The sequence below is a fragment of the Hyaloscypha bicolor genome (assembly GCF_002865645.1).
Source record: "Hyaloscypha bicolor E unplaced genomic scaffold K444scaffold_56, whole genome shotgun sequence".
NCBI classification, from domain to species: Eukaryota; Fungi; Ascomycota; class Leotiomycetes; order Helotiales; family Hyaloscyphaceae; genus Hyaloscypha; species Hyaloscypha bicolor.
Window position 1 is genome coordinate 2,352,690 of NW_020194558.1, and position 25,279 is coordinate 2,377,968.

Here is a 25,279-nt window from a genome sequence, read left to right on the forward strand (position 1 = left end):
AGATTCAAGTCTGATGTTAAACCATACAAGAACAAGATGGAAGTGACCACGTTCGGTAGTATGAAGAAAACAAAGCATGAGGAGAAGACTCGCTTCGTCTTGCTCGGTTAAAAAAGGGGCATCACGTGAGCAAATTCGCTCTCCTGAGTCCTTGCGATGTCGATACAATAACAGACACAAATACCAGCTAGGGGCTTTGAAACCCAAAAAATTTATAAGATAGCTGCAGGCACTCTCAACACCTTATTTAGCTTCCAATATATCAACAGTCTCTAACCTGGTTAACTCTTTCTTCGAGCGTCGACACTATTCTCGATCCAAGATCATCCGTTTTTCCTCAAACAATGGCTCTTTAAACCTCGTCACTTAGAAGAACTTCGAACTGGCGCATTTTACAACTCAAGCCTTCTCTGTCTCTTTATTCTATTCAAATCTTCCCCGTACATCGCATATCCAGAACAATCCAACCCAGAGCCCCAAGGAGTAATGATTCGCCGTGGGACATCAAGCCAGAGCCTCTTTCAATAAATATACTGATCTACCCCTCACCGCTCCTTGTTGTCTGTTGATTATGTTGCCCACCCGCCATGATCACCGAACGTCTCCTTCCATTCCCTAACTCCGTACGGTACAATTAGAATGTCCTCCTATCGCGTCTCATACGCACAACCCCCCTTCCACCACGGTCGCCCCATGCTCAACTCCCCTTCTGAAAAACGGTTCCGCGAACAATTGACTTCGACGCAAGCGCTCATTAGCACCCTCTATTGGCAGCATTACACCAAAACACCCCACAAGCCATCGCAGCTACGTCGTTGCACCACGAACATCCTATGAGCAGCAGTCCTGCAGCAAGTCAGAGCAGCCCAACCAAGGAAGCAAAGACCTCTGCGTCGACTGTGTATCGCCTCCGAAGACAGCAGACATTGAGGAGTACTTCCGGCTATTCGGCGATCCAATCGAGCACAACTCCCTCTGCAAGAATTATAAGCAGAACCCAGACGCCAAAGCCCAGTTAGACCGAACTCGTGAACGCCTCGACTCAGCACCGATGATGGCACCACTGGCAGCACCTAAATACGACGTTCCCTTCTACGAGATCTAACTCCAAGCGTAAAGCCAGTAACGACGTGGAAGTGAGGGAGCCTACCCCTAAGAAGCGCGGCCCTGGACGCCCATCCGCAAAGAAGCGCAGCAAGAGAGCAAAGGCCGAGGTCAAGAAGGAGCAAGGAGAGGTATTGCAGAGTTTCGAAGCCGAGATTGTGGAGAAGACGCATCATACCGCCGAAAAAATCCTCAATGCGAACAAGCAGCTGTCTCATGATCTACATCCGCGGCAAATACAACTCTCTCGCAACTGGGTAGACGGCTCGGAGTCTTTCCAAGGACTCCTCCTCGCTGCACACTCCGCAGAAAACCTCTCCACCACACTCCAAACCTTCGTTTCAAGACGGGGCACACATCTCAGCAGCGCGCAAAGAATCGGGATAGAGCGCTACCGAGACGAGAGGAGAAATGGACGATTCGGACACATTGGACCGCCAGAAGATGAGGAGGCGATGGGAAGGTACTACGAGTTCTTCAACGACATTTTCTTCTGCGGCTCTCTCGGGGGCTTATGCGTGGTTAAGTTCTACCGAGAGGTGGAGCAGAGTGGACACGGGACTGACGGGTTTGACGACCTGGGATTAGCCATCACACCCGTGACTGGCAGGACTCACAGAGAGGAAATCCCAGATGGGTATGCGGCGCTCATCAAGATCAAAGATCGAGCAAATAACTCGCCGTTATTGAGTGAGGAAGCGAGATTACAGTGCTATTTGAGTACGCTGCTGCATGAGATGCTCCATGTGTATTTTGGGGTTTATGAGTGTTTGTGTGGGGAAGAGTGTAGGAGGAGCCATGCTGACGAGATTGGGATGCATGGACATGGGAAGAGTTGGCAGTTTGCTGCATTGGCTCTTGAGGAGGCAACTTTGCCGTTGTTGGGAGAAAGCTTGGACCTTTCGAGAAGGATCAGCTTTAAATATGATGCGCTATATGTGAAAACGGTGGATGCGGAGACGCGAGCTAGGTTTAACTTTCGAGAATGAAGGACTTGCTTGCTTTTGAATTATACTTGGGCAGATGGTGAGAAAAGCAGATCTTGCTCAAATCAAACAATCTTGATGGCTTGCTAGTGGGAGACGAGACCGTTCAATTACTCCCGGAATTTGAAGACTGAAACGACGCCATTTCCTATCCTTTGACTAGCATATCCATGATCTCAAAGCTTTGCATCACCTTTAATGACATCCCTCAACAACTTCAACGACTCAACCGCAAAAGCAATCATGTTCGCCTCTCGATCACCACCAAGTCCCGTGGATAACTCACGCTTGTAAGTTCCACTCTCTGTTGCCACAGCGAGCGCTACGTATCCCCTACTCTTGTATCAGCTCCATCCGGCAAAGCAAGGACACAGCAGAAAGATAAGAGAAGCAACTCACGGGGTTCTATTCGGCATATTCCCACCCGTCGGCCCCGCTGTTCCGCTCTCGCAGATCGTATACGTGCTCTCCAGCTTCGCTCTGACATTCGCCGCCAGGCCAGCCACAATATCAGTCGTGGGGCCCTTGTAAACCTTAATGTTCTCATCGGTCCAGCCAGCTTGCAGTCATCAGCATGAAATTTCAAAAATCTGGGGGACAGGTGAGGGTTGTACCGAAAGCTACGCGGGATTCTAGTGTATAGAGCTGGAAAGAGACGTGTCAGTTTGGGAGAGGCAAGGAAAGGAGGGGAAGGGAGCGAGGGGCACGTACAGTCAAGCCGCCTTTGTAGAAACCGCTTGCTCCGGGAGTGCTGAGAAGGGAAGCGGAGATAATGCCGCCGGCTGCCTGCGTTTTATTAGCAACATATCCTGGCCTTCCCTCCTCCCTCCATTCCATTTCTTTACATCTAACCAAAGCAATAGAATGACCTTCTCGAAGAGAAAGCATTCCAACCTTCCTTGTGGAAGATAGTAGAATACATAAGGTGGGGCCTGTAGCAGGAAACAAGAAAGAGCGAGAAAGAAACAGAAGACCCACCGTCTCAGCAACACTAACGCTCTCCTTCCTCTCCTTCAGCAAACTAGCTACCTCAGACACGATTGCTCTGACTTTCTCCGGCGGGAACTCCTTTGCTGCCGACATTTTGCCTGCGAATCTTCTCTTTCCCGTCACCTGAAAGAAGACAGGTTGTATTTGTTTGACAAATGAGAAACGCAAGAGATTTGAAGAAAGAAGGGCTTTTTCCATTGATGTTAGAAAGAGGAAGCTCCCTTGTTGGGGGGAGAGGTTTTTATGACGTTAACTTGCCCTCGGCTTTGATTTGTAAGGAGCCGGGGGAATGGAGGGGTTGTGTTTAGCGGCGGGAGGCTGCATTAGTGAGGGGCTTTGGCGGGTGTGCCTTGTATCCCCTGCTACAACTGAGGAAGCAATCATTCTTCTTTCAGGCATGAGTATTAGCGTCCTGGCTGTTTTGTTCAGGTATTTCACATGGGAAGTTTGTCATTGCCGTCACGCTTTGCTGAAAGGTTCAAAGAAGACAACAGAGTATCATTGAAAGCTGCCTACGCTACATGTCAACATTCTTTGTTTTGCGGCAGAGTGCTTGCCAATCATTGGAAAGCCTTTGCCATATATCCATGCCTGGAGCCGCATCTTTCAAGAATAATGAAGCCAATAAGCTCATAAGCTTCAGCTTTGCCCATGCAACCTCAGAGCTATGCCACTCTCCACCAGTCTGGCGCACCGTCAACGGCATCACCACACTTCTGATCCAAATCAGCCAAGGTGGTGGCACATCATGATGGGATCTCGATTTCCGCGTAGACCTCGTTTACCTCCTTTGCCTCCAATGAGACGGGTTCGAGGTGACAGAGATGATTATGACTACCCCGGCCTCGACGACCTCTTCCAAGACTTAACAATCGACCCCCAAGATCCTCGAGTCAGAAGAATGTTGCACCATCAATTTGCAGAGGGATACGGTTTTGATCACCGGTTCTTTGACCAGAATCGGAGCAGCGATGAACATCGAAACTCTGGCGAGAGGTGCAACCCACCCAGAGCAGGCATCAACGGTGACCACGGATTCGAGCGAGGATTGACATTGACAAGACCTGGAAGTGCTGCTCTCCCTTTCCGCCGTGCATTCAAGGATCTCCACAGGGAATTGGTTCAAGCTGAGGAGTGGTACAACGCGTGCTTGACGGAATACGACAACGATGTTCAGCCAATCAGGAATTACAGCTCTGTCGAAGACCTGACCAACATCTGGGCTGCAAAAGTGAGAGGAGAGAGGGACCGACGAACAATGGCAGAGGGCGACGACGAGCAAGCTGACAACGGTACCAAGACGTTCAGAGAGGTTTTCGCTGAGACGGAGACGAAGGTTGCAAATGCCCTTCAAGCGGCTGCGAATTCAACTTTGAAAATGCCTGTGGGGCGCCAACTTTCCGAAAGACAACGAGTGAAATTCGACGCCTGCGAAGGTCTGAAGCAAAGAGCTCATTTCGAACTACAACAACTCTTAAACTACATGGAAAGAGCTAAGGAAAGCCGCGATGCATGCCGGCACCTAGTGAACCAATTGCAGCAGTTCAAGGAGACAGTAAATCCCGAGTCGGAGGTGAATAGGGAGACGTTCAAATGTGGAGACGACGACGAGGAGGAGCTCACTGGTAGACCGTCTGAGGAGTGATCTGGAATGACTGAATCCGAATCAAAATAGGTGTTCGGATGGGAGAGTGTCCTCGCTCTGACCCAAGGCTTTTCTTCTTTGTGGTTGTGCCGTGTCAACAACCTTTGGATTCGTTGTGAAGGTGACACACTCGCGTCTTGTGCGAAATTGAGCAGAGTTCGGAAGGAATTTGACTTTGAAGAGAACGTATTCGCACATTGTCGAGGTTGGATATTCGAATTGGATCGTATCTGGCAATGGAGAAGCATATGACTCAATTAGCAGTATCCTTGCATCCTCTGCTTGTGACACAGAACGTGAAGACAGCTTACCTAGGAAGAAATAGTGGTGGAGCGTCGTCCTCAACAGAGTAATCGGAATCGAATTGTACTCATCTCCCAGACACCGAAGTGAAAGAGAAACTAGCACGCTGCGTATTGCACTTAAGTGTCATGCTCCGCAATGCACACACAGTCTTCGCAACGGCCCTCCCATAGGAACAAGCACTCTCCCCTTTTCTCTCCCCCGAAGGTTCGATATGTAGGATTGAGACTTGCCCTGCTTTTCTGATGCCAATTGCAGACGTCGAGTGACGCCGAACCCTCACGGGCAGACCTGTCACCCAGCCCGGAGGCCGAGGACGAAGGTGATTTGAAGAGTACTCCGAATTTCTCATATGCAAAAGGGACGGTCCGAAGACCTGATAGTGCGCGAACTGAATCGGCAAGTATCTGTTTGTAGCATAGAAACGCAGCGTTGAAGGGGACGACGCTAAAGAGAAAAGAAGGGAAGAAGATCGAAAATAATTTTTGAAATGCTTGTGACGCGAACTGCGTTCGGAGCTAGTTTAGCGCTAGGTAGGTAGCTTTGGCGGGGGAGGCTCGCACGTGACTCTCCAGTACGGAGACCCAGAAAGGCAGTGAAGCTTGTCGCCACCAGTGCAACACAGCCACAGTCTTGGGCACAGTGACGCGCAATCCACTTCAAAGCTCCCCAGAATTGCTTCACCAACATCTCCTCTTTGCTCTGCCAGAAGACTAGACTCTTCTCCTAATCCAATACATTCTCGGCCATCGGGGGCAATTAGCGACTATGTGCTTCATCTTCACTTGCGGAGAGCACGGTAGGCGCCCTCCCGTTCATCCGGCTCTTGCCACGCCTTGCAGAGCTCAACTGACTTCCAATTCCAGAGTTTTCCTCGCAGCTGAAGGGTTACGAAAGTGTGCTATGCCAATGCCATAACTGCGTAAGCTACATCCCGCTCTACCATTGCTTCTTCGCCACTAACGGCATTCAGGGGAACTGGTCCGCCAGAGTGATCAAGCGCAATCCCTGGTTCACGCTCTGCTTCATTCCCGTCATCCCGCTGAGCGTCCACGGCTACGAAGACGTCGTATGCTCGATCTGTAATTTCGCCCAGCCGCTACAAAACAGACAGGATGTGATGGCACAGGTTAATGGGGGCGGCGGGATGCCTTTGCAGAATCAACCGCCTCCTGGAGGTGGTCCGCAAGGCTGGGGAGGGGGTCCGCCTGGTGGCCCTGGGGGTGGAGGCCAACCAAAACCGCAACAAAATATGCAGGTCTACAGATGATATTGGGGTTTGATCCCAGGGGCTTGGAATACCGACGGTTTGGTCGGGAGTAACGAACGAGCTTCTTGGCTCATTTGCGACAGGCCTGGAGGGTTGATGATTGGACAATCAGGCGATTCTTGGAAATATACGACAATGAGGATTGGTTGGCGTTACGTTGCAAAATGTTATTATGAAGGCCTGGGGTGGATCTGGAGATGAGTCCTCCTCCGCGGGGATGCAGAATACATGAATTTTACGAACACAAAGAGGTGATGGATTCTAGTCAAAGTTGCGTTTTGGTTATCTATATTCCTTTTTCGATCAAGCCTTTTTCTTGGCAAGCCCATTTCAATTCACGCAAGTGCGTCTAGAAAGAGAAGTTATTTTGGTTCAGATATTCTGACCGCCCAACGTTGTGGGATAGAGAGGAAGGAAGAAACCTTGGCTAGTTTCAAGAGATAATAAATTTCTGCACCTCGGACGAGCGGATCTCTGGGGACGAGCGGATCTCTAGGATGGCCAATTGAGGACTTTAAATCAAAAATTTCCTTTTGCTTTTTCCCAGCCGTGTTTCTGTGCTTGCCTCGTGGGGCTGAAGGCTAAGATTCGGATGGCCCCGAAGCGTGGGAGGTCGTATTGACAAGCGTCACTGCGTCAGCCATGAACGGCATTCCTGCACGTGAGCTGTAATATGCAGTACACTTTCCGTTTGAGTATTCCAGTCGCCACATGGCAATCCCAATCACATCAACTGCTCCTGCAGGGATGTATTTTATCACTGACGTTGATGCATGTGTCATGTCAACCCTGGCGAGAGAGGATGGGGAAGGGACAGGGCCAGTGCCAGCAAGGGGAGGGAAAGCTCCAAGGTAAAATTTCGCCCTGCTCCCCCTCATACTGTGTCAGTATCAGCATGGACAGGGCGACGGCGCGGCGGGCATTCTGCACAACATCTGCGATCTCGGAGCGCCTGTGACAGGTTGATTTTGACAATTGGACTTGGCCTCCGACTCCGACTCCGACTCCAACTCCAACTCCAACTTCAACTCCAAGCGAGACGGTGCTCCCAGAAAGTCAGCCTGGCCAGCCTGGCCCGCCGCTTGCAGTCCCCCAACGCGGTCCACGCTCTGCGAGCCGGCTCCCGCTCTGCTGCAGCCTGCAGTGCTGCACCCCCATCCCACGGCACTGTGCCAAGCCCCTGCGCTTTGCCCAAGGCTCCAAGCCCTCCGTCGCTTGCATGCTCCTCAGCCTGCTCCTCAGAGGACCTTAAGCTTCCGCTCGCCCAGTCCCCTTATCGCAGCTTCGGTGCTGGCCAGGGGCGCTCGTTATCAAAACGGATCTGACCAATGGAATTGCGTGGAGGTGGCCGCCATGCAGATCATGTCTCTCTCGCTTGGCAAATGGCGTTGGCACTATGCCGCCACGGTCATAGCTCCCCGCCTTGGAAGTGCCCGATAGCAGGGATGCCGCCATATATTCATTACGAGAAACAGCTCCAACAACGTCCTTATCTTTGCAGATGGACAGCATCGCAGAGCTCAGAGGCCCAGAGCAGCGCTGACTTGCTGCTGTGACTGCGGCCCTGCATGAGATCCATCTCTCCGGAGCTGCTTTGGTCGTAGTTTGAGATCCAGACGCGGCAAACCCACGGCGCGTGCGTGAATCGGTGATGCAAAAAAAAAAATCTTACTTTTCCTCCTGCTGTCTCTCTTTTATTCGACAAGGGAGCTTCCTGGGTAGCATTAACGTGCCTAGGGCTGAAGTATATCAGTCCTGTCCGACCCCGTATCAAATTCTCCAAGATCGCAAGCTGCGTCTCCCTACACCTGACCGTTTTGCAAGAAGTCTCTGCTATACACGAAGATGGCTATCGCACCCCCTCTCAGTGTCGGCTGGGGCTATGGAATTGTCCTCGGTCTTGGAGCCGTGTTTGCGTTTGGTATGGTAAGTCATTCACCAGCGCCAGAAATGAAAGCTAATTTACTAACTCGAACAGATCCTGGTCACATGGATCCTCAAGCGTTACAACCATGAGCTGCAAACCTCGGAAATGTTCAGCACGGCCGGAAGGACCGTGAAATCTGGTCTCGTGGCATCTGCTGTCGTCTCTTCTTGGACTTGGGCTGCTACCCTGCTTCAGAGCTCCGGTATTGCATATCGATATGGTGTTTCTGGACCGTTCTGGTATGCCAGTGGAGCTACCGTGCAAATTCTGCTGTTTGCTACCATTGCAATTGAGTTGAAGAGAAGAGCTCCCAATGCTCACGTAAGCGTTGAGAAAAGACTCCTTGATGGACTCTGCTGATGGATTACCAGACCTTCCTCGAAGTCATCAAGGCCAGATACGGAGTCGAGGCCCATCTCGTCTTCACCGTCTTCGGCTTGATGACCAACATCCTCGTCACAGCCATGCTGTTGACTGGAGGCTCCGCAGTGGTGTCTGCCCTCACTGGAATGCCCACGCCAGCTGCTTGTTTCTTGCTCCCATTGGGTGTCATTATGTACACCATGTTCGGTGGCATCAAGGCGACTTTCCTCACGGACTGGGTCCACACCTTCATGCTATTGATCATCATCTTGATCTTTGCTTTCACCACATATGCTACAAGCAGCACTCTCGGATCCCCGGGGGCTGTCTTCGATCTCCTGGTCAAGGCTGCACATGACCACCCAGTTGACGGCAACCAAGGTGGATCTTACCTTACCATGAAGTCCACCCAAGGCGCAATCTTCTTCGTTATCAACATTGTTGGTAACTTTGGAACGTAAGTTGCACTATTTCCCCTCCCAAATTGCCTAGCTAACAGACTCAAAGTGTGTTCTTAGATAACGGCTACTACAACAAGGCCATTGCGGCCTCCCCAGTGCACGCACTCCCAGGCTACATTATGGGAGGTATCTCCTGGTTCGCCATCCCATGGCTCTGCGCTACCACCATGGGTCTCGCAGCTCTTGCCCTCGAAGGCAACCCAGCTTTCCCCACCTTCCCTCTCCGCATGCCAGAGGCCGATGTCTCTGCCGGTCTCGTCTTGCCATACGCTGCAGTTGCACTCCTCGGAAGCGGTGGTGCCGTCTGCACGCTCTTGATCGTTTTCATGGCTGTCACATCTGCCTCCTCTGCTGAGCTCATCGCCGTTTCCTCTATCTTCACCTATGATATTTACCAGACCTACTTCAACCCAGGTGCCAGTGGCAAGAAGCTCATTTATATGTCCCATGCTATGGTTATTGGGTTTGGTTTGTTCATGGCTTCATTCTCCGTAGGATGTGAGTATCCCTTCCCCGTGCTGGCAAATATGTATCTGACTTGATGGACAGTGTTCTATGCTGGTATCAGCATGGGTTACCTCTACGTGATGATGGGTGTCATAATATCATCCGCCGTCATCCCCGCCACATTGACCATCATGTGGGCCGGCCACAACAAATGGGCGGCGACCCTCACACCTCCTCTCGGCCTCGCCTGCGCCGTCATCACCTGGCTCGTAACCGCCAAGAAGACCTGCGGCGCCCTCGATGTCACTTGCACCGGCTCCAACAACCCCATGTTAGCAGGAAACGTCATGGCCCTCCTCTCCCCATTGATCTTCACCCCCATTTTCACACTCATCTTCGGCGTCGACAAGTACGACTGGGCCTCCATGGCTGCGATCCGCAAGGGCGACGACCACGACCTGGCCGCCGAAGCCGGCGAAGACCTCGAGGCCATCCCCGGCGAGCGCGACACCCCCGCCGACGAAATGGAAGTCGAGCAAACCAAGCTGCTCCGCGCATCCAAGATCGCCAAGGCTATGACTGTCATCCTGACTCTCGCCCTCCTCGTCCTCTGGCCCATGCCAATGTACGGTTCCGGCTACATCTTCTCCAAGAAGTTCTTCACCGGATGGGTGGTCGTGGGTATCATGTGGCTTATTGGGTCACTTTGCTGTGTGGGAATCTTCCCTGTCATCGAGGGCCGCAAGGATCTAGTGTACGTCCTAAAGGCGATCTACCTTGACGTAACTGGCAAGAAGCATCCATCTAAATATCACGGTCCGGAGGCCACGTTTGTCGAGGGCAAGGAGACGGGGAGCGATACTCCTCCTGCGGTGGCCGAGAAAGGGATTCCTGAGGTTGGGGAGAAGTCTTGATTGACCAAAATGCGTACGCACATGATGTCCTGTACGGATACAAATCTCTTTTGCGAAATTTTGGCGGGTGCATAAGAGGATGGATGATACCACTGTCGTTGGCTTTATGCACGGTGCGCTGTAGATATACACGGCTGAAGATCGTTACGAGTTTGAATGAACTAGTCCTTCATTTTATTTGTTGGAGCGCGTGAGATGGTGCTTAGTATTTGTTATCCTTGATAAGATGCCGTACCTTGCCACTAGCCCATTGCCCACTGCTATAAGAATCCTCAGATTTTACTCGATCTGGTGGGGTCAGCACCTACCCCGCTATGCCCCGCCCCCACCGGAGCCCCTATTCTGACTTCGCATCGTCGTAGACCAATCACCTGCGAACGAAGACCCAAGATCTGCAACAGCAATGCTAATTAACTACGAGCCTTCGCGAGAAGCTCCAGTTTTACGTGGCAGCAAAGCACGCGTGGAAAATCTCCATCGCCTCACCTATCCTGTGGCACTTCCCACCGGAGAACCACTCACGGACGGGATATATAGATATGGACCTGCATCCAACGGTTTCGATATTCCAAATATCTCAAGTAATTAGAGCAATATTCTATTTTCACAATGTTTGACAAGAAAGGAAATCGCTTGATATACCGCTACGATGCAGAACAGCTCTGGATTGAACCATGGGGAGCGAACGCATTCCGGGTCCGAGCGACGAGGACGAACACCATGCCGACAGACGACTGGGCTCTCCAACCACCAGCATCATCAAAGGCCAACATCTCATTATCTGAAAACGAATCGACGATCTCAAACGGCAAAATCCTTGCCACGGTCTCCAAGCGCGGTAAACTCACAATCCACAACTCGCGCGGCTCGCTCCTCCTCGAAGAATACGCTCGTCATCGCCGCGACCTCGCGGATCCGAAATGCAGCGCCCTCGAGATCGAAGCGAGGGAGTTTAAGCCGATTCCCGGGGGTGATTATCATCTGACGTATCGAGTGGAAAGTGTAAGTAAGGAGGAGAAGATTTATGGGATGGGGCAATATCAACAAGATGTCTTGGATCTGAAGGGATGCGATCTGGAACTTGCGCAGCGGAACTCGCAAGCGAGCGTCCCGTTCATGTTGTCGAGTCTCGGGTATGGGCTCTTGTGGAATAATCCGGGGGTTGGCAGGGGGATGTTGGGGAAGAATGTTATGAGTTTTGAGGCGTATTCTACGCGGGTGCTTGATTATTGGATTGTAAGCTGATGAGAATTGAGATGTGAGGAGAGGGAGAGGCTGACGGGGTGAAGGTTGCAGGCGACGCTCCCGCTGAGATCGAAGAAGCGTATGCGCGAGCTACAGGCACGGTACCCATGATGCCCGAGTACGGGCTTGGCTTCTGGCAGTGCAAGCTCCGGTATCAAACGCAGGAAGAACTCTTAAGCGTTGCTCGCGAGTACAAAGCGCGAAAGCTGCCTATCGATCTCATTGTCATCGATTTCTTCCATTGGCCCAAGCAGGGAGATTGGAAGTTCGATGCAACGTATTGGCCTGATCCAGACGCAATGATCAAAGAGCTCAAAGAGATGAACATCGAATTGATGGTCTCGATATGGCCAACCGTCGATACCAAATCCGAGAATTACAGCGAGATGCTGGAGAAGGGATATCTGATTCGAACCGACCGCGGGATCAGAATCGGCATGGATTTCCAGGGAAACACCATCCACTACGACGCCACCAACCCCGAAGCACGGAAGTATCTTTGGGAGAAAGCCCAACAGAATTACTACGAGAAAGGCATCAAGGTCTTCTGGCTCGATGAAGCGGAGCCGGAATACACGGCGTATGATTTCGACAATTATCGATACCATCTTGGTTCCAACCTGGCCATTGGGAATATATATCCTCGCGAATATGCGCGAACGTTTTACGAGGGCATGGAGGGCACTGGACAGAAGAGCATCGTGAATCTTCTCCGCTGTGCGTGGGCCGGGAGCCAGAAATATGGAGCCCTGGTCTGGAGCGGAGATATCGCTTCTTCCTGGTCGAGTCTGAGGAATCAGTTAGCAGCGGGGTTGAATATGGGGATTGCGGGCATTCCATGGTGGACGACTGATATTGGTGGGTTCCATGGAGGAGATCCGAGTGATGAGGCGTTCAGAGAGTTGTTTGTGAGGTGGTTCCAGTGGGGTGCGTTCTGTCCTGTGATGAGGCTGCATGGGGATCGCGAGCCGAAGCAGAAGCAGGTTGGAACGACCGGGGGCGCGACGTGCCTTTCGGGGGCGCCGAATGAGGTTTGGAGTTATGGGGAGGAGGTTTATGGGATCTGCAAGAAATATATGGGGATCCGAGAGGAGCTGAGGGAGTATATTAGAGGCTTGATGAGGGAGGCGCATGAGAAGGGGACTCCGGTTATGAGGCCTTTGTTTTATGTGTTTCCTGAGGATGCGAAATGTTGGGAAGTTGAGGACCAGTACATGTTTGGGGATAAGTATCTTTGTTGTCCGGTGTTGGCGGCGGGGCTGAGGAAGATGAAGGTGTATCTGCCGGCAGGAGTGAGTTGGAGATCGTTTGATGGAGAGGAGACTTACCAGGGAGGAAGCGTCATTGAGGTTGAATGCCCTCTTGATACAATGCCCGTGTTGATAAGAGCTTGACCGCGAAGAAAAGGAAGAGGTGACGCAAAGGTGAGGACAAGGTTCGTGTTTAGCGAGAGGAAGCAAAGATAGGGAGGAAGAGAGGTTGCGTGCCAAAAAAAAAAAGACAAAAAAATACTGTTGTTAGCACTGTGTATTTGTTTTGTTACGCACCACTTGCGTGGCATTTATTTGAAGGCGTTGCCACCAACTTTGTTCTGCCTAGAGTCTAGATCAACAGGCTCAGCGTGACCCAGAATCCCCAACCAGGGGTATCCCGCCGCTGGATGGCACTAACTCCCACAACCAGGGGTAGTTAAGACCCCAGCACATGCTCCGTGATGCATGCATTTGCCTTAATGGGGATAATGATGTTCTACCTATTCACAAATTTTGATGTTAGGATAACAATGGGGGATGCGGAGGGGAACAGAAAAATGCTTAATTGTTGATGTAAACCCCATATCACTAGCCGAGGGGCATAAATTTAATAAGCAAAGCGAGAAGGGGAAGCTTCACTGTAATCACTTCACAATATTCGGAACCCGTCTCTCGAATACTACTTAATTTCTAAGTCACAGAGGCAAAAGGTTGTGCAATTTTCATTTACGAGGCTATAAAACACAATGTGATATTGCCAATCTTCAATGTGTGGATTAGTTGGTCGGCAGAGTGATTATACAAGGAACCTCCGAGAGCGATGGAATTGAAGCGCGTAATTGTTTGCAAGCCGTCGAAGTTTGATAATCGGATTGGAAGACGAGTACACGTGGAGAAATATCGAGGAGCATGGACTCGCCTAAATAAATGACTCAAACCCAAGTCCAAGAAGAGAGTCGTGGTGCGCTCCCCCCTTTTCACCTCGCTTAACTTCTCAACAGTGAAGGAGCATTTTGCCACCTTAGCTTTGAAATAGATTAATCACCGCTCTCCCAAAAAAATACCACGGAACTTTTTTGGCCCTCATAGATTAAAGTTTAAGCATATTTTCCTTCAATAGATGGCTTTCAAGATTATGGGGTATGAACCTTACGACGTCTGGTAAAGTGCAGACCGTGATTTGGTCCTGAGGCTCGCAAGTCAAAATAAATTTATAACATAAATCTGTCTTTATGGTTTTCATTTCTAATTTTATTTAGACCTAAATACTCTTCGTGACTCACAAGTTCTCTCTTACAACATTTGCAAACACTAAACAAGCCCAAATTGAAAGACGTTCAAGTGTAAGACCCAAGCTTCTGCCAAACGTGGATCATTCTAATCAATTGAGGATATGCATCATGTCAAATTTAAGATATGACCAGATGCAGATTTCGGCTCTGAGGGAAAAGTGCTGGGACTGCCACCTAGATGTGTCTGGAGACAAGCCGACCCTGGTAGCCAGACTTGTAACGTTCGAGATCGAGAACATTGAGGCAGAACTTAATCGAAGCGAGTGTACCGACGATTATACACCAAGAGAGAACTGCATTGAGCTCAAAAAGAGTCTCCAGCTTGCTATCGTAGCGAAAGCGGACCAGGTCTACAACGTCAAGAAGCAGTACCTTTTGGATGAAGTAGAGGAGATCAAGGCCGAGCTTGCGTCTATCAAGGAGGAGCGAGATGAAGAGAGGATCCGGGGTATGAAGCGGTACAACTGGACGGAATCGTTGACCAAGGAGAACGGGAAGGCTGTTATCGCGCAGCACAAGAAGTTCGGCCTTGGCCAAGAAAGAGTTGCGGATCGAGAGGGAGGAGAGCTAGCAAGTGGTGGAAACTCAACAATTGCAGATACTAAGGTAAACCCACACCCTGAAATCTACTATATCCCTTCCAGTCAATGTTCGAAGCCGGTTGGAATAATATTGCTGACAAGACAATTCCCCTCTAGCCAAAGCGAAAGATACCGCTTGTCGAATCCCTCGGAAACAAATTACGAGTTGCCAAGAAGTTCAAGTCCAATGACAACAATTCCGAGCCGTCTTCCGAGGACGAGGAAGAAGGCGATGGAGGGTATCAATTTCTTCAATATCTTAGGAAGAAGGCTGCTCGTGGGTCGGTCTTCTCGGTCCATTGGGGTCCCACTCAGTCTGCACAACCATCCGTTCAGCGAAAGCAGTGATGTGGCGAGGGAGGAACTCGCTGGCACGCAGCAGCCTCGGAATACTGCCATTTCGTTTGGTAATACTTCATCTCACACGATATCAAGACCCTTTTCTCCCTCACTGGGGCTCGTGATATTCGGTACCCGAGGTGGCGCAGGTGACCTTCGAGACCGTGTTGTGTAAACCACAACTTTTATTGTTAATAGCTAATAATGAAAATCTCTCTTTTGTACGCTCTTCTTCGGCGTGACTTAGCTTTCATGTGATAACCTCACTCAAGTTTATTATTAATTTCTCATGTGTCTTCTCTAGTCACGTGATGGGACTACGAATACACAACCATTATCTCCATCTCAGATGGGGTTTTGACCCTCTGAGAACTATTGGAGCTATATGTGATACTTCTAACTCTGTTTATCTAACTATTTTGATTGCGAAGACATTGATGAGTGAAAACTTTTGAAGTGTTGAGAGCGACTTCGACGCACGCGAAACAGTACAATCCGTAGATGGAATCACGATGCAAGAGCATAGCCATTCCGAATTCTGCACCAAAAGCAGAATATTTATTCCGAAATTTATGGTCTGGTAATTGGCCACATTCATTTGTCGCTCTCGAACAGGCGGGCCAAATATTTCGATGATGAGGGTAGCAACCCATCCGCCCAAATACACCCCTTGCGACCAATTTTGCAAATTTAATATACCACACCTTCCAAACCCCAGTTCTAGACCACCCAGTACATAAAAAATATGCGAAATCAAGAACTTGAAAGATATGCTCAAGAGCCAACTGAAATCCGAGTGCGACCTGCGCGGATTCCGAATGTAGGCGTCAAGCTTGATCTTATTACCAGCCTCTACGATAACGATTTGGCGGCAATGAAGCGACCCATCAGCGAAACTATTGCCAACATGACTTTCAAAGTTGATCCTTACGTTGAGTGGATGCAGCAGGACTTCGTGGAATATTTGGCTTGTAAGCGGACCGCTTGCCAGCAGAGGCAAGAAGCCATAAATAAGTGGGCTGATGAGCATAGAAGGTTCGGCGAGAGAGAGTATCGGAGTGGAGCGGCCAGGGAGAAGGTGACATATGAGGCCTTTGTTGAGGATATGAATCGCGAGATTGCAGCTTTCAAACTTGAGCAGATGGCGAAGGGAGGTCAGGAGTCGGGTATGAGCATCGACAGCCATGGAGATAACGACGGTGGTCATGGTGTCAATTCTGGAGGGCCATTACTGGAGATAATTGATCGTATTAGAGAAGTAAGTTTCTTAGTGTAATTCAGATTGAATATCTCGACTGATCGAACCTCCAATATCAAGTTCCTCATGGCAAAGAAGGACACAGCCAATGACGTCGCATCCATTTCCAAAGAGGCGTCATGACCATACCAAGAATGAGATAGGCTCCCCGGCATTCTTGACTTGGGTGTCCAGAGATCGAGGCAACTTTAGGCCTTAAGTGGGTTCATCCTAGGAGGGAATCTGATTATAGGGGTGTCTTCAGACATGACACTTTATAGGGCCTAGAATAGCACAAGGTGGTGGTTTCTTTACCACCAAGGAGAGCTTTTCATTCAGAATAGTGACCAGAAAAATGGCTTTTATCTCATGACTAAGAATTGCAAGTGCTCTAATGAATTATCTTCCTATTTATCCTGTTACAAGCAAACCCCACGGTCAAAGACACAGTGTTTGCAAGAAGAAGAGGTTCATTTGCCTTATGGGAATCAATAAGCATCTTTTCTCGCAAAAAATTTAGCCCTGTAAGTATTCTTCCCAAGCACGATTAGATAGTAAAATCTCCAGTAGTTACCCCGAAACAAAAAAAAACTAAAATGAAAAAAGTCCCCCGTCATACATTACGGAGTATGTGGACTCGGTCCTGCCCACCATTCTACGGAGTGCTGGTCTTGCCACCCAACGGCGGATTCGCAAGAGCGTCTAACCGGGCCACGTTGAGCACTGTTGACACTAGCTGTCCAGGCAGAACAAAGTGCGTACTGCCGGTAGCCAGCCCGTCTTGCGTAGCAAAATAAAATGGTACATAACAATTTTTTTCTTTTTGCCTTGCAGGCTAAATGAAACACACTGCACAATTCCTGCAGAACGACCCGGTCCAAGTCCCTCCGAACGCCGAATCCATCCCAAGTCAAGAGCTGCTCAACCATAACTTCCCAGAAATTATGGGCGCAGTACTCATTAAATCCCATCCTACGCCGCGATACCGTCCTAAGCCAAGACCATTATTTCTTATTCAATGCCCCGAACTCCAAACCATTTTCAAGTGCACGCTGTCCCTATTGCCTGGTGGTAAGAAATGGGGGTTAGCATACTTGTTCAATTGCTGGAGTGGAATGTTCCAGGGCTGTGGGACATTGCGAGTAGTTCCAGCAGCTATTAGCCAATGTTTGTTGAATGTCCCAAGAGTTATGGTACATTGGGAGCTGAATGTCCCCAACTGTGTAGGACATTGGAACTGACACTTAGAGAAGTTGAGACTTACTCATCGACCTCACCATCCCTTCTGACATCCACCAATCTTCCTATGTCTCGTTCCCTTCCCCTTATACTTGCGCTTTTTCATCTCAGGATCCTCCTTTACCAACTCCTCAAACAGAAACTCCCAATGCTCAGCCCACCACTCCGGCTTCCACACAAAATACTCAACGCTCTTCCATTGCTCCCCTGCCACCCTCGCCAAACTCAAAAATCTATGCGTGGTCCGCTCATTGCTCTGTGCCTCCAACGGCGTCTTGGTCGGCTGAACAACGACTATTGTTTCGACATTATGCGTCTGGTATATTGCTTGTGGGTCCGAGTTGAGCACCTGGCAGCGGAGGATATTATGCTTTTGCGCATCGAAAGGAGTTTCGATGCCATTTTTGGGCAAGTGTATATGGCCGCCTGTGTAGATCATCCATTCTCTGGTACATCTTGGTATGCTCACGAATATGGAGTCGAGGGCGGGGTTGAAGTATACCTCTTCTCTGTCGATACCGCTCCGGTCCTTGACTTTGAATATTGTCTTGTAGGTCTTAAGGACTTGAGTGCGGGATTCGTGGGAGACATGGAGGGTGGTTGGGAGAGGCGTATGCAATTTAAATGTGGGTCTCTTTTTGATGTCGGCGTCCTTTGATGGGGTCGTAACGGTGATGCGGATTTCGTGAGGGGTGAAGTTATCGATGAGACGCCAGATCCGGATCCGGAGCCTAGATGGGAGGTCAGCCTTATTTCGCAATGGTCTAGAGGTACTGGGGGCAATGGAAGTGCCTTACTCGAGAGGCAGTTTTGGGAAGACTGTGAATATGCGCGGAAAAGATGCAGGTGTCTCATTGTTCTGTGCAGGCTCTGTACAATGTGTAACTGAGATCTGAGCACTTGGTGGTGAGGGCGACGCGGTGTTTGAAGACATCTTTGCTTAAAGGAAGTACTTTGCAATGTTTTGTGGTTGGATGGAGAGGGAAAGGTGTGGATGTACCTTTGTCCTTTATATACTCGCTTCCGTTGAGTCCCCTGCCTCCCCTCCAAAGTCACAGCCTTGCATTTTCTTATTGTACACATTCCCGCCCTACAATGGGATTCATAGCTTTGCCATCTTATTGTACAGTTCCCTACTGTACAATGGGATTCACAGTTTCTTGAACCCGCCCATGTTAACAACAGTGGGTACAAGACCATTCCGTGTCCGCCCATAATCCAATAAGTATCCCCATTCCGGAAGTTGTTATCCGTAGCTCGATATACAATGAATAATACTGGCAAGGTCCTCTCTGGTTCAATTGTTGAGACTCTCTGGAACATTTATTGCCTATTATTCAACAAATAAGATCAACATACCTGTCTACATCCGTCTATCGTAGTCTACAACTTCGCCTCCTCCCTCTCCTCTTCCAACACCTCCGCCCTCTCCTTTACCTCCAAATCCCTCGGCCCCTCCCTCCCAAATCTCACAAGCACAACCCTCTTCTCATCGCCCCCTCTCCCACTCTCCTTCAATTCCGGTCCTGGCTTCTCAAGCCCCAACACGCTCCGCCCATCCCTCCCCATCAAAATCCCAATCGGACTCATGACCTTCTCGCCCCACTTTACGCCTTTCCCATCCCCTCCATCTCCTTGCAAGAACTCTCGGACTTTGTCCCGTTGGTCCTGTAACTCATTTGTCGAGGGCGAAGAGGAGGAGGAGAGAGAGGGAGAGAGGAAGGGAGACAGGAGGTGTATAAGGTAAAACTGCGGCGGGAAAAGAATAATCTCATTCCTGCTCGCTTGTTCCAACCATATTTTACACGGCGCGAAAAGCGCAGCAGTATGTTCTACCCCTCCATCTGAAGTCGGGACCGGAATCACAGATTTCGAGGCGATGTTTTTGGTGGGTCCGGTTTGAGCGAGAGGCAAGAAGTAAATATACATCTGCGTCGTGAATCTCTTCGGAAGGTTCGTCGGCGTGATCCATCTCGTAAACGGTATAAGTCCATCTATCTTCTTATCAGTCTTTGATTTTCCTACCAAAGCAATCAGGAAAGGGGAAAACCTATGTCCACAACCCCACCACTCTCCTTCACCCATTCCCCAAATTTCAGCTTCCCAGCGTGAATCTCCTTCCTAGCTCGTTCCCTTTCACTCTCCTCGATTTCCAACAAAGAGGATGAATCGGAGTTCTTCTTCGCTAACAGGATCCCACTCTCCTCAAAACACTCCCTTATAGCACCCATCCTATAAGCCAGCCCATCTCTATGCCGCTCTGCATCTTTCGGGCCGGGAATCTCGCCGTCTTGCGAAGCACTTAGATTCCCGCCGGGGAATACGTGTGCTGAGGGGAAGGAAGACGATGTTCGCACTCGATGTAACAGGAGAATCTCATTCGAGGGGGAAATTAGGAGTATCCTAGGAGACGTTAGCTGAGATGGTTGGAAAGAGGGAGAAGGGGTATTACGAAGCACTAGGTCTGGGTTCTGCAACCTCTCTCTTGGGTCTCGATCCCGAAGACATGTATTGCTTCTCCAGATCTGGGCGAGGTGTCTTTGCCATGACGAGGGGACGTCCCGGGCAGGACAAGGCTGACGCTGGAAGCCTTCTAGTGAAATCCAGCGTGTAAGTGGCCCGTGGTATGATGAGGGGATATATTCGTTTTGAAAGGGAGATGGTGCTACCGCCAGTCCATTGTCTCGAAGGGGTGCAACTCAGTCGTTTGAGATGCATTGGGCGGCATTGGAATGGTTGTCATTCTGTGGTGGTGATTACTGACGTTGGGTTGGATTGCGGGGCTGAGAAATTCTGGGGTGCCGAGGTCCAGAAGTGTGGCCAAGAAGCAAGAAATGACACTGACAACCCCCCTGCATGCTAGCTGTTGTGTTGCCTCTCCCTCGAACACAAAATCTCGGGAGAAGGAAGCTATATACAACTCCAACTTTTCTTTTGGAGCGGTTGCCTACGATTTTAACCTTCTGGTCAATTTACTCAGCGGGCACTGTAGTCCTGAACCCTGATGATTGTTACCTGAAACGGTAAAGTGAACTCCCAGGGGAGTTTTTCGATTGCAGGCCTCATTTTTCCTAATCGCGTCTGATCTCAATTCTCTTTCCTGACTCGCTTTCCCCCCTCTACCATATCTTCAAGGAAAGGGACTCAAGATGGGCTCCAACGACATCCCCCCCTCCCACGTACCCTCTTACTTCATCCCCGTCTCTAATGCCCTCCTACAAACCGGCGGCGCCTTGTGGACACTCTGCTACATCCTGCTCGCCCACCGTTCCTTCCTTGACCGCTCCTACGGCATGCCATTATTTGCCCTGTCCTTCAACTTCGCATGGGAGCTCGTCTACGCACTTTTGATCGCCGAAACACCTCTAGAACGCATCGTATTCGCGATCTGGTTAATCTTAGATCTTGGCATGGTTTGTGGTATTTTGATGTATGGGAAGGAGGAGTGGGACCATGCTCCACTTGTGAAGAGGAATTTGGGGAAGCTGTTTGCCGTGGGAGTGGTTTGGTGTGTGGTGGCCCATTGGGCGTTTGCGAGCTGGTGGGTTGAGAATGAAGTGGGCAAGAGGGAGGGGAAGTTTTATCGGGGGGTTGTGGGGGCTGACACTACGGAGTTGGGGTTTTGGAGTGCTACTGTGGCACAGACGAATTTGAGTGTTGCGAGCTTGGCGCAGTTGTTGATTAGGCAGCATACTGGCGGTGTGAGTTGGGGAGTTTGGTGAGTGATTTAAAAGAAGAGAGAAAGTAGATGTTAATGAGGTTTAGGGCTTCGAGGACTTTGGGATCGGTGATTGTAGGCGCTGGGGGAGAAACCCTTTCCTATTTCGAACTGTTTCCTGTCTTTCTCCGGAGACAACGTCCTCTCCCGAAACAATTTTAATCTGGCAATGCTAACTCCCCCGTTACCTAGGGGTTGTATATAAACTATGGGTGGATGTGGTATCACTGGAGAGAGGCTTATGAGTAATTTCTCTGGCTCCGAAAAAGTTTTCTGACGCTGATTTGCTTAGGTACTTCATGAACCCGTTTGCTGTTGTACTGTGGGTTACAGCTTTAATCTGTGACTTGATCTACCCCTTTGTGTTTGCACAAATCAGGAAATCGGAGAGAATATTGCTAGATGGAAGAAAAGTGGCTGGTGATAGCGTCAATTCTGGCAAGAAGAGAGTTTCATTTGACAAAGTAAAGTAGGGGCAAAGAGCTTCAGAGCTTGATGTAGCCACCTTTTGTAATTCTCCGAGCATCTTGCTCATATTGTAGCCCCCGACAGCTCATGCGGCTGTATGCGCTGCCATCCTCTAAGCTAGATGACCTCCCTATGTACGCCTAACGCCATCCTAAATATCTCATCCATCTAACCCTCCTCCGGATATAACGCATCAAGGTCCGGGTACTCGACATAAAACAACTCCTTCGCCTCTTTGTCCTCGTCATTCTCCACAAACGCAAACGCAATCTTACTCCCATCCTTGAGCCCCAAACTTCTCGGCGTCTCTATCATGCCTCCGCCCCTCGTGTCCAGCTCATCCCATCCTTTGCTCAGCTCATAAGGATCTATCGGAACACCGAGCACGATGTCTAGTATCGAATCGGGGATTTTTGTGGGGCTGGGAGAGTCGCTTCTTGAGAGACCGTCGGGGTAGCGCTCTTTGAGGATAACGAGGAGGTTGGTTTTAATGGTTGAGAAGGGTGTTAAGGGATCCGCGAAAAGGAGGACGGTGTATTTGCTGTATTTGAAGTGGAGGGTGAAAGCCGTGGCTTGGATCTCGTCGTCGTCTCGAGCCTAGATCTGTTAGAACATGAGGATTATAAAATATAGAATTCGTCTCACCATCTCGCCGACTTGTAAATGTCCCTTCTCTTATCGTAGGATGGAGCACACTGTGTTGGGGGAATCGAGCTTGGAAGGAGATGTGCAGCCTGACGAGTTCGGCTGAAATCCCCACGCGAAAAACACGTTCTCCCGTGACAGACCGGGTTTTGTGAGACATGGATCCTTCGCAGCCTTGTCCAACGTCCATCCTTTTTCCAACGTCAGTCGATACCGCCATGGCGAGCGCAATGGAGGAGGAGGAGCGCAAGAAATGGATCGAAATGAAGCGGGAGGAATACAGAGTGCTGAAGGAGAATTCGAGGTTTTCTCTGCCCTGGGGCAAGCGTCTCCCCGTCGTGGCCTCACTCTCCTTCGTCGCCGGGATGGCGCTGGGTCTCTCCCACGGAAGCCAAACAACAGGACTACGATTTCGGGCAGAGAATGCGCATAGGTTACCTACGACTCCGACGGGATGGTATCTCTATCACAAGAGCAAGAACTACAATATGGCGCTGGGTGGAGTGAAGGAGGGATTTAAGATGGGCGCCAAAGTCAGCTTTTGGACTGCGGCATTCTTCAGTGTGGAAGAGATATTCGATCGATATAGAGGGACGAAGGATTTCGTCAATACGGTCATTGCAAGTTTGTCTGTTGCTGGCGGCTTCAGTCTGTGGAGTATGCCACTCTCCCGCGGTCTTGACGCAGACACTGATTCGTACAGACCGCTTCCCAGTAACCACCGCAGCGAGAACGGCCAAGAGTGGATTGGCCATTGGGTTGGCATACGGGCTTGCTCAGGATGCAATAGGAGCCGCAAGGGGAAGGCGGCCAGGCTATGTGGACTTCATCTTGCGCGGAGGGAGACGAAAAGCGGCCATAGAGAAGAACGAAATGGCATGATCAACACGAATGGACCACGGTCGACCTGCTGATATTGCCTCCCCACTGCTGCAATCCAACCAAGACCGCTCTGGTGCAGAATGCTGCATTGAGCGCGGCGCTAGAGGGGGGTATTATCAATTTATCAACAACAAAGGTGCGGCTTCCTTCGGTTCAGCCAGATAAGCTCTGAATGGCTGCGATAGCATCATCAAGATTGCCCCTCATTGACGAAAGGTACCTGTGTACGAGAACGCCGAAGTCGGTACATCCGTATTATTGAGCGCGTATTTAACATCGTCGTTGTCATCCCTTGAATTTCATCAAGTCGTCCATACTCAATTGCCACAATTCCCTTGGCGCAGTAGCTGCCGCCACCATTCCGCTGACATGGCGGGGCCAACCAAGAGCGTCATGCTCTTCAAAAACACAAAGTCATTCACTGTTTCCTCCAGAACAATGTCGTCCCGAACATTTCCTCGTCAAGTGTCAATTACTTCAGACCATGGCTCAACAGAGAAATTCGATGAACCGCAAGTTCTGGCGCATCCTCCTCCCACAATTCCCAAAGCAGCTCCTCTCTCAATTCTCCCCCTGTCCTCAATCACCAGATCGTTGGCGATAACGTCAATTTCCTCCTCGCCTGTTCGTTAACCCCCCTTCTCCAATACACCAAGTTTCTAACTCCCTTCAGCTCCTCCTCGGCCCCTCACTAGCAATAATGTCCAGACTCGCACACTCCACATCCCCCCTCCTCTCCCCCGACACCAACCTCTTCCTGCGATACTTCCTCAAACGAACCTTCTACCGGCAATTCTGCGCCGGCGAAAACGCCCTCGAAGTCAAACACACAGCCGACTCCCTAAAATCCATTGGCTTCAAAGGCGTAATCCTGGGCTACGCAAAAGAAGTAGTAATGGATGAGACACAAACGGCCTCCCTCTCCTCCTGCTCAGACACCAATTCCGAGACAGCAGAAGCCTGTATTCGTAACGAGATCATACCCTGGGCAAACGGCACCCTCGAGACTGTCCGTATGACCGCACCCGGCGATTTCGTCGCCTTAAAATTTACAGGTGCAGGCAGCCAAGCTTTATACGACCTCTCGAACCAGAGGGATCCGTCACCTCCTCTCAGAGAAGCAATAGACTCCGTCTGCAACCTTGCCGCTGAGCGGGGCGTCCGGTTACTATTCGACGCAGAGCAGCAAGCAGTGCAAGCTGGCATCGACGCCTGGACTCTAGGATACATGCGCAAATACAACAAGCCCTCCCCTTCCAACAATGGGAAAGCAGTGATCTATGGAACGTACCAAGCATATCTAAAAGCCACACCTTCCGTCCTGGCCTCGCACCTCGCGACCGCACGTCAAGATGGCTTCACATTAGGCGTCAAGCTCGTGCGCGGTGCCTACCTAGGCTCCGATCCTCGTCATTTGATCTATGACACGAAAGCGCAGACAGATGCTGCGTATAACGGCATCGCCGAATCGCTGGCTCTCCGCTGCTACAACTCCATCCTCAAACCAGCTTCAGGAGAGAGTGAGGGGAAATATCCGGGAGTCAATGTCGTCTTAGCGGGACATAACCACACTTCAGTCCGCCGCATCCAAAGCCTCCGCACTTCCCAAGCCCAACAGGGATTGCCACAGACCGAACTAGTCTACGCACAGTTGCAAGGTATGGCTGATGAAGTGTCTTGTGAGCTGGTGCAAGCTGGGATGGTTGAGGAGGGAGAGGGGATGAAGGTGGATGTCGATGTACCCAAAGCGTATAAGTACCTTGTGTGGGGGACGACGGGGGAGTGTATGAAGTATTTACTGAGGAGAGCGCAGGAGAATAGGGATGCGGTTGAGAGGACGCTGGAGGGGAGGAATGCGATGGCTGCGGAGCTGTGGAGACGGATGAAGAGTGCTATTAGGCTGGGCCCTTAATTGGACGAAGGATGTATATTGGCCTTTGGACAAGAGAGTACATAGGGAGAGAAAGGCA

The 25,279-nt window shown here is 50.3% G+C and overlaps 16 protein-coding genes across 16 annotated transcripts; 13 read left to right on the plus strand and 3 right to left on the minus strand.

The window, feature by feature from the left end:
- Nucleotides 1–587: 587 nt before the first annotated feature.
- On the plus strand, nucleotides 588–2,093 carry K444DRAFT_628621 (uncharacterized protein; the record flags this gene model as incomplete). The annotated part of the gene is made up of 3 exons (XM_024882934.1): nucleotides 588–628; nucleotides 799–1,028; nucleotides 1,120–2,093. 3 exons carry the CDS (start codon nucleotides 588–590, stop codon nucleotides 2,091–2,093), a joined length of 1,245 nt encoding a protein of 414 aa, XP_024738506.1.
- On the minus strand, nucleotides 2,065–3,308 carry K444DRAFT_611844 (uncharacterized protein). Its single transcript, XM_024880020.1, has 5 exons — nucleotides 3,069–3,308; nucleotides 2,802–2,876; nucleotides 2,705–2,735; nucleotides 2,490–2,649; nucleotides 2,065–2,423 (listed from the first exon to the last, which is right to left on the minus strand). Exons 1-5 carry the CDS (start codon nucleotides 3,171–3,173, stop codon nucleotides 2,267–2,269), a joined length of 528 nt encoding a protein of 175 aa, XP_024738507.1. The 5' UTR covers nucleotides 3,174–3,308; the 3' UTR covers nucleotides 2,065–2,266.
- A 439-nt stretch (nucleotides 3,309–3,747) lies between these two features.
- Nucleotides 3,748–4,725, plus strand: K444DRAFT_628623 (uncharacterized protein; the record flags this gene model as incomplete). Its single annotated transcript, XM_024882935.1, has 1 exon — nucleotides 3,748–4,725. One exon carries the CDS (start codon nucleotides 3,748–3,750, stop codon nucleotides 4,723–4,725), a length of 978 nt encoding a protein of 325 aa, XP_024738508.1.
- Nucleotides 4,726–5,690: 965 nt separating this feature from the next.
- On the plus strand, nucleotides 5,691–6,798 carry K444DRAFT_611847 (uncharacterized protein). The gene is made up of 3 exons (XM_024880021.1): nucleotides 5,691–5,827; nucleotides 5,895–5,950; nucleotides 6,002–6,798. The coding sequence occupies exons 1-3, from the start codon at nucleotides 5,797–5,799 to the stop codon at nucleotides 6,296–6,298; spliced, it is 384 nt and encodes a 127-aa protein (XP_024738509.1). The 5' UTR covers nucleotides 5,691–5,796; the 3' UTR covers nucleotides 6,299–6,798.
- Nucleotides 6,786–7,883, plus strand: K444DRAFT_374361 (uncharacterized protein). The gene has a single exon (XM_024872302.1). It carries the CDS (start codon nucleotides 7,072–7,074, stop codon nucleotides 7,621–7,623), a length of 552 nt encoding a protein of 183 aa, XP_024738510.1. The 5' UTR covers nucleotides 6,786–7,071; the 3' UTR covers nucleotides 7,624–7,883.
- A 260-nt stretch (nucleotides 7,884–8,143) lies between these two features.
- Nucleotides 8,144–10,410, plus strand: K444DRAFT_642595 (urea active transporter-like protein; the record flags this gene model as incomplete). The annotated part of the gene is made up of 5 exons (XM_024884757.1): nucleotides 8,144–8,224; nucleotides 8,277–8,546; nucleotides 8,597–9,045; nucleotides 9,096–9,547; nucleotides 9,599–10,410. The coding sequence occupies 5 exons, from the start codon at nucleotides 8,144–8,146 to the stop codon at nucleotides 10,408–10,410; spliced, it is 2,064 nt and encodes a 687-aa protein (XP_024738511.1).
- Nucleotides 10,411–11,006: 596 nt separating this feature from the next.
- K444DRAFT_587802 (glycoside hydrolase family 31 protein) lies at nucleotides 11,007–13,136 on the plus strand. The gene is made up of 2 exons (XM_024878035.1): nucleotides 11,007–11,646; nucleotides 11,700–13,136. Exons 1-2 carry the CDS (start codon nucleotides 11,020–11,022, stop codon nucleotides 13,047–13,049), a joined length of 1,977 nt encoding a protein of 658 aa, XP_024738512.1. The 5' UTR covers nucleotides 11,007–11,019; the 3' UTR covers nucleotides 13,050–13,136.
- Nucleotides 13,137–14,308: 1,172 nt separating this feature from the next.
- K444DRAFT_628627 (uncharacterized protein) lies at nucleotides 14,309–15,129 on the plus strand (the record flags this gene model as incomplete). The annotated part of the gene is made up of 2 exons (XM_024882936.1): nucleotides 14,309–14,806; nucleotides 14,899–15,129. The coding sequence occupies 2 exons, from the start codon at nucleotides 14,309–14,311 to the stop codon at nucleotides 15,127–15,129; spliced, it is 729 nt and encodes a 242-aa protein (XP_024738513.1).
- Nucleotides 15,130–15,865: 736 nt separating this feature from the next.
- On the plus strand, nucleotides 15,866–16,501 carry K444DRAFT_628628 (uncharacterized protein; the record flags this gene model as incomplete). Its single annotated transcript, XM_024882937.1, has 2 exons — nucleotides 15,866–16,378; nucleotides 16,439–16,501. 2 exons carry the CDS (start codon nucleotides 15,866–15,868, stop codon nucleotides 16,499–16,501), a joined length of 576 nt encoding a protein of 191 aa, XP_024738514.1.
- A 629-nt stretch (nucleotides 16,502–17,130) lies between these two features.
- On the plus strand, nucleotides 17,131–18,036 carry K444DRAFT_611850 (uncharacterized protein). Its single transcript, XM_024880022.1, has 2 exons — nucleotides 17,131–17,422; nucleotides 17,622–18,036. Exons 1-2 carry the CDS (start codon nucleotides 17,197–17,199, stop codon nucleotides 17,939–17,941), a joined length of 546 nt encoding a protein of 181 aa, XP_024738515.1. The 5' UTR covers nucleotides 17,131–17,196; the 3' UTR covers nucleotides 17,942–18,036.
- A 356-nt stretch (nucleotides 18,037–18,392) lies between these two features.
- On the plus strand, nucleotides 18,393–18,862 carry K444DRAFT_374559 (uncharacterized protein). The gene has a single exon (XM_024872305.1). It carries the CDS (start codon nucleotides 18,556–18,558, stop codon nucleotides 18,811–18,813), a length of 258 nt encoding a protein of 85 aa, XP_024738516.1. The 5' UTR covers nucleotides 18,393–18,555; the 3' UTR covers nucleotides 18,814–18,862.
- Nucleotides 18,863–18,979: 117 nt separating this feature from the next.
- K444DRAFT_642597 (uncharacterized protein) lies at nucleotides 18,980–20,104 on the minus strand (the record flags this gene model as incomplete). Its single annotated transcript, XM_024884758.1, has 3 exons — nucleotides 18,980–19,590; nucleotides 19,647–19,999; nucleotides 20,049–20,104. 3 exons carry the CDS (start codon nucleotides 20,102–20,104, stop codon nucleotides 18,980–18,982), a joined length of 1,020 nt encoding a protein of 339 aa, XP_024738517.1.
- Nucleotides 20,105–20,530: 426 nt separating this feature from the next.
- K444DRAFT_374379 (uncharacterized protein) lies at nucleotides 20,531–22,028 on the plus strand. The gene is made up of 4 exons (XM_024872303.1): nucleotides 20,531–21,314; nucleotides 21,362–21,389; nucleotides 21,507–21,559; nucleotides 21,607–22,028. Exons 1-4 carry the CDS (start codon nucleotides 20,746–20,748, stop codon nucleotides 21,785–21,787), a joined length of 831 nt encoding a protein of 276 aa, XP_024738518.1. The 5' UTR covers nucleotides 20,531–20,745; the 3' UTR covers nucleotides 21,788–22,028.
- On the minus strand, nucleotides 21,869–22,583 carry K444DRAFT_374430 (uncharacterized protein). Its single transcript, XM_024872304.1, has 2 exons — nucleotides 22,428–22,583; nucleotides 21,869–22,379 (listed from the first exon to the last, which is right to left on the minus strand). Exons 1-2 carry the CDS (start codon nucleotides 22,428–22,430, stop codon nucleotides 21,951–21,953), a joined length of 432 nt encoding a protein of 143 aa, XP_024738519.1. The 5' UTR covers nucleotides 22,431–22,583; the 3' UTR covers nucleotides 21,869–21,950.
- Nucleotides 22,584–22,657: 74 nt separating this feature from the next.
- K444DRAFT_526856 (uncharacterized protein) lies at nucleotides 22,658–23,309 on the plus strand (the record flags this gene model as incomplete). Its single annotated transcript, XM_024874581.1, has 2 exons — nucleotides 22,658–23,084; nucleotides 23,131–23,309. The coding sequence occupies 2 exons, from the start codon at nucleotides 22,658–22,660 to the stop codon at nucleotides 23,307–23,309; spliced, it is 606 nt and encodes a 201-aa protein (XP_024738520.1).
- Nucleotides 23,310–23,747: 438 nt separating this feature from the next.
- K444DRAFT_642600 (FAD-linked oxidoreductase) lies at nucleotides 23,748–25,221 on the plus strand (the record flags this gene model as incomplete). Its single annotated transcript, XM_024884759.1, has 2 exons — nucleotides 23,748–23,933; nucleotides 23,983–25,221. 2 exons carry the CDS (start codon nucleotides 23,748–23,750, stop codon nucleotides 25,219–25,221), a joined length of 1,425 nt encoding a protein of 474 aa, XP_024738521.1.
- Nucleotides 25,222–25,279: the final 58 nt, after the last annotated feature.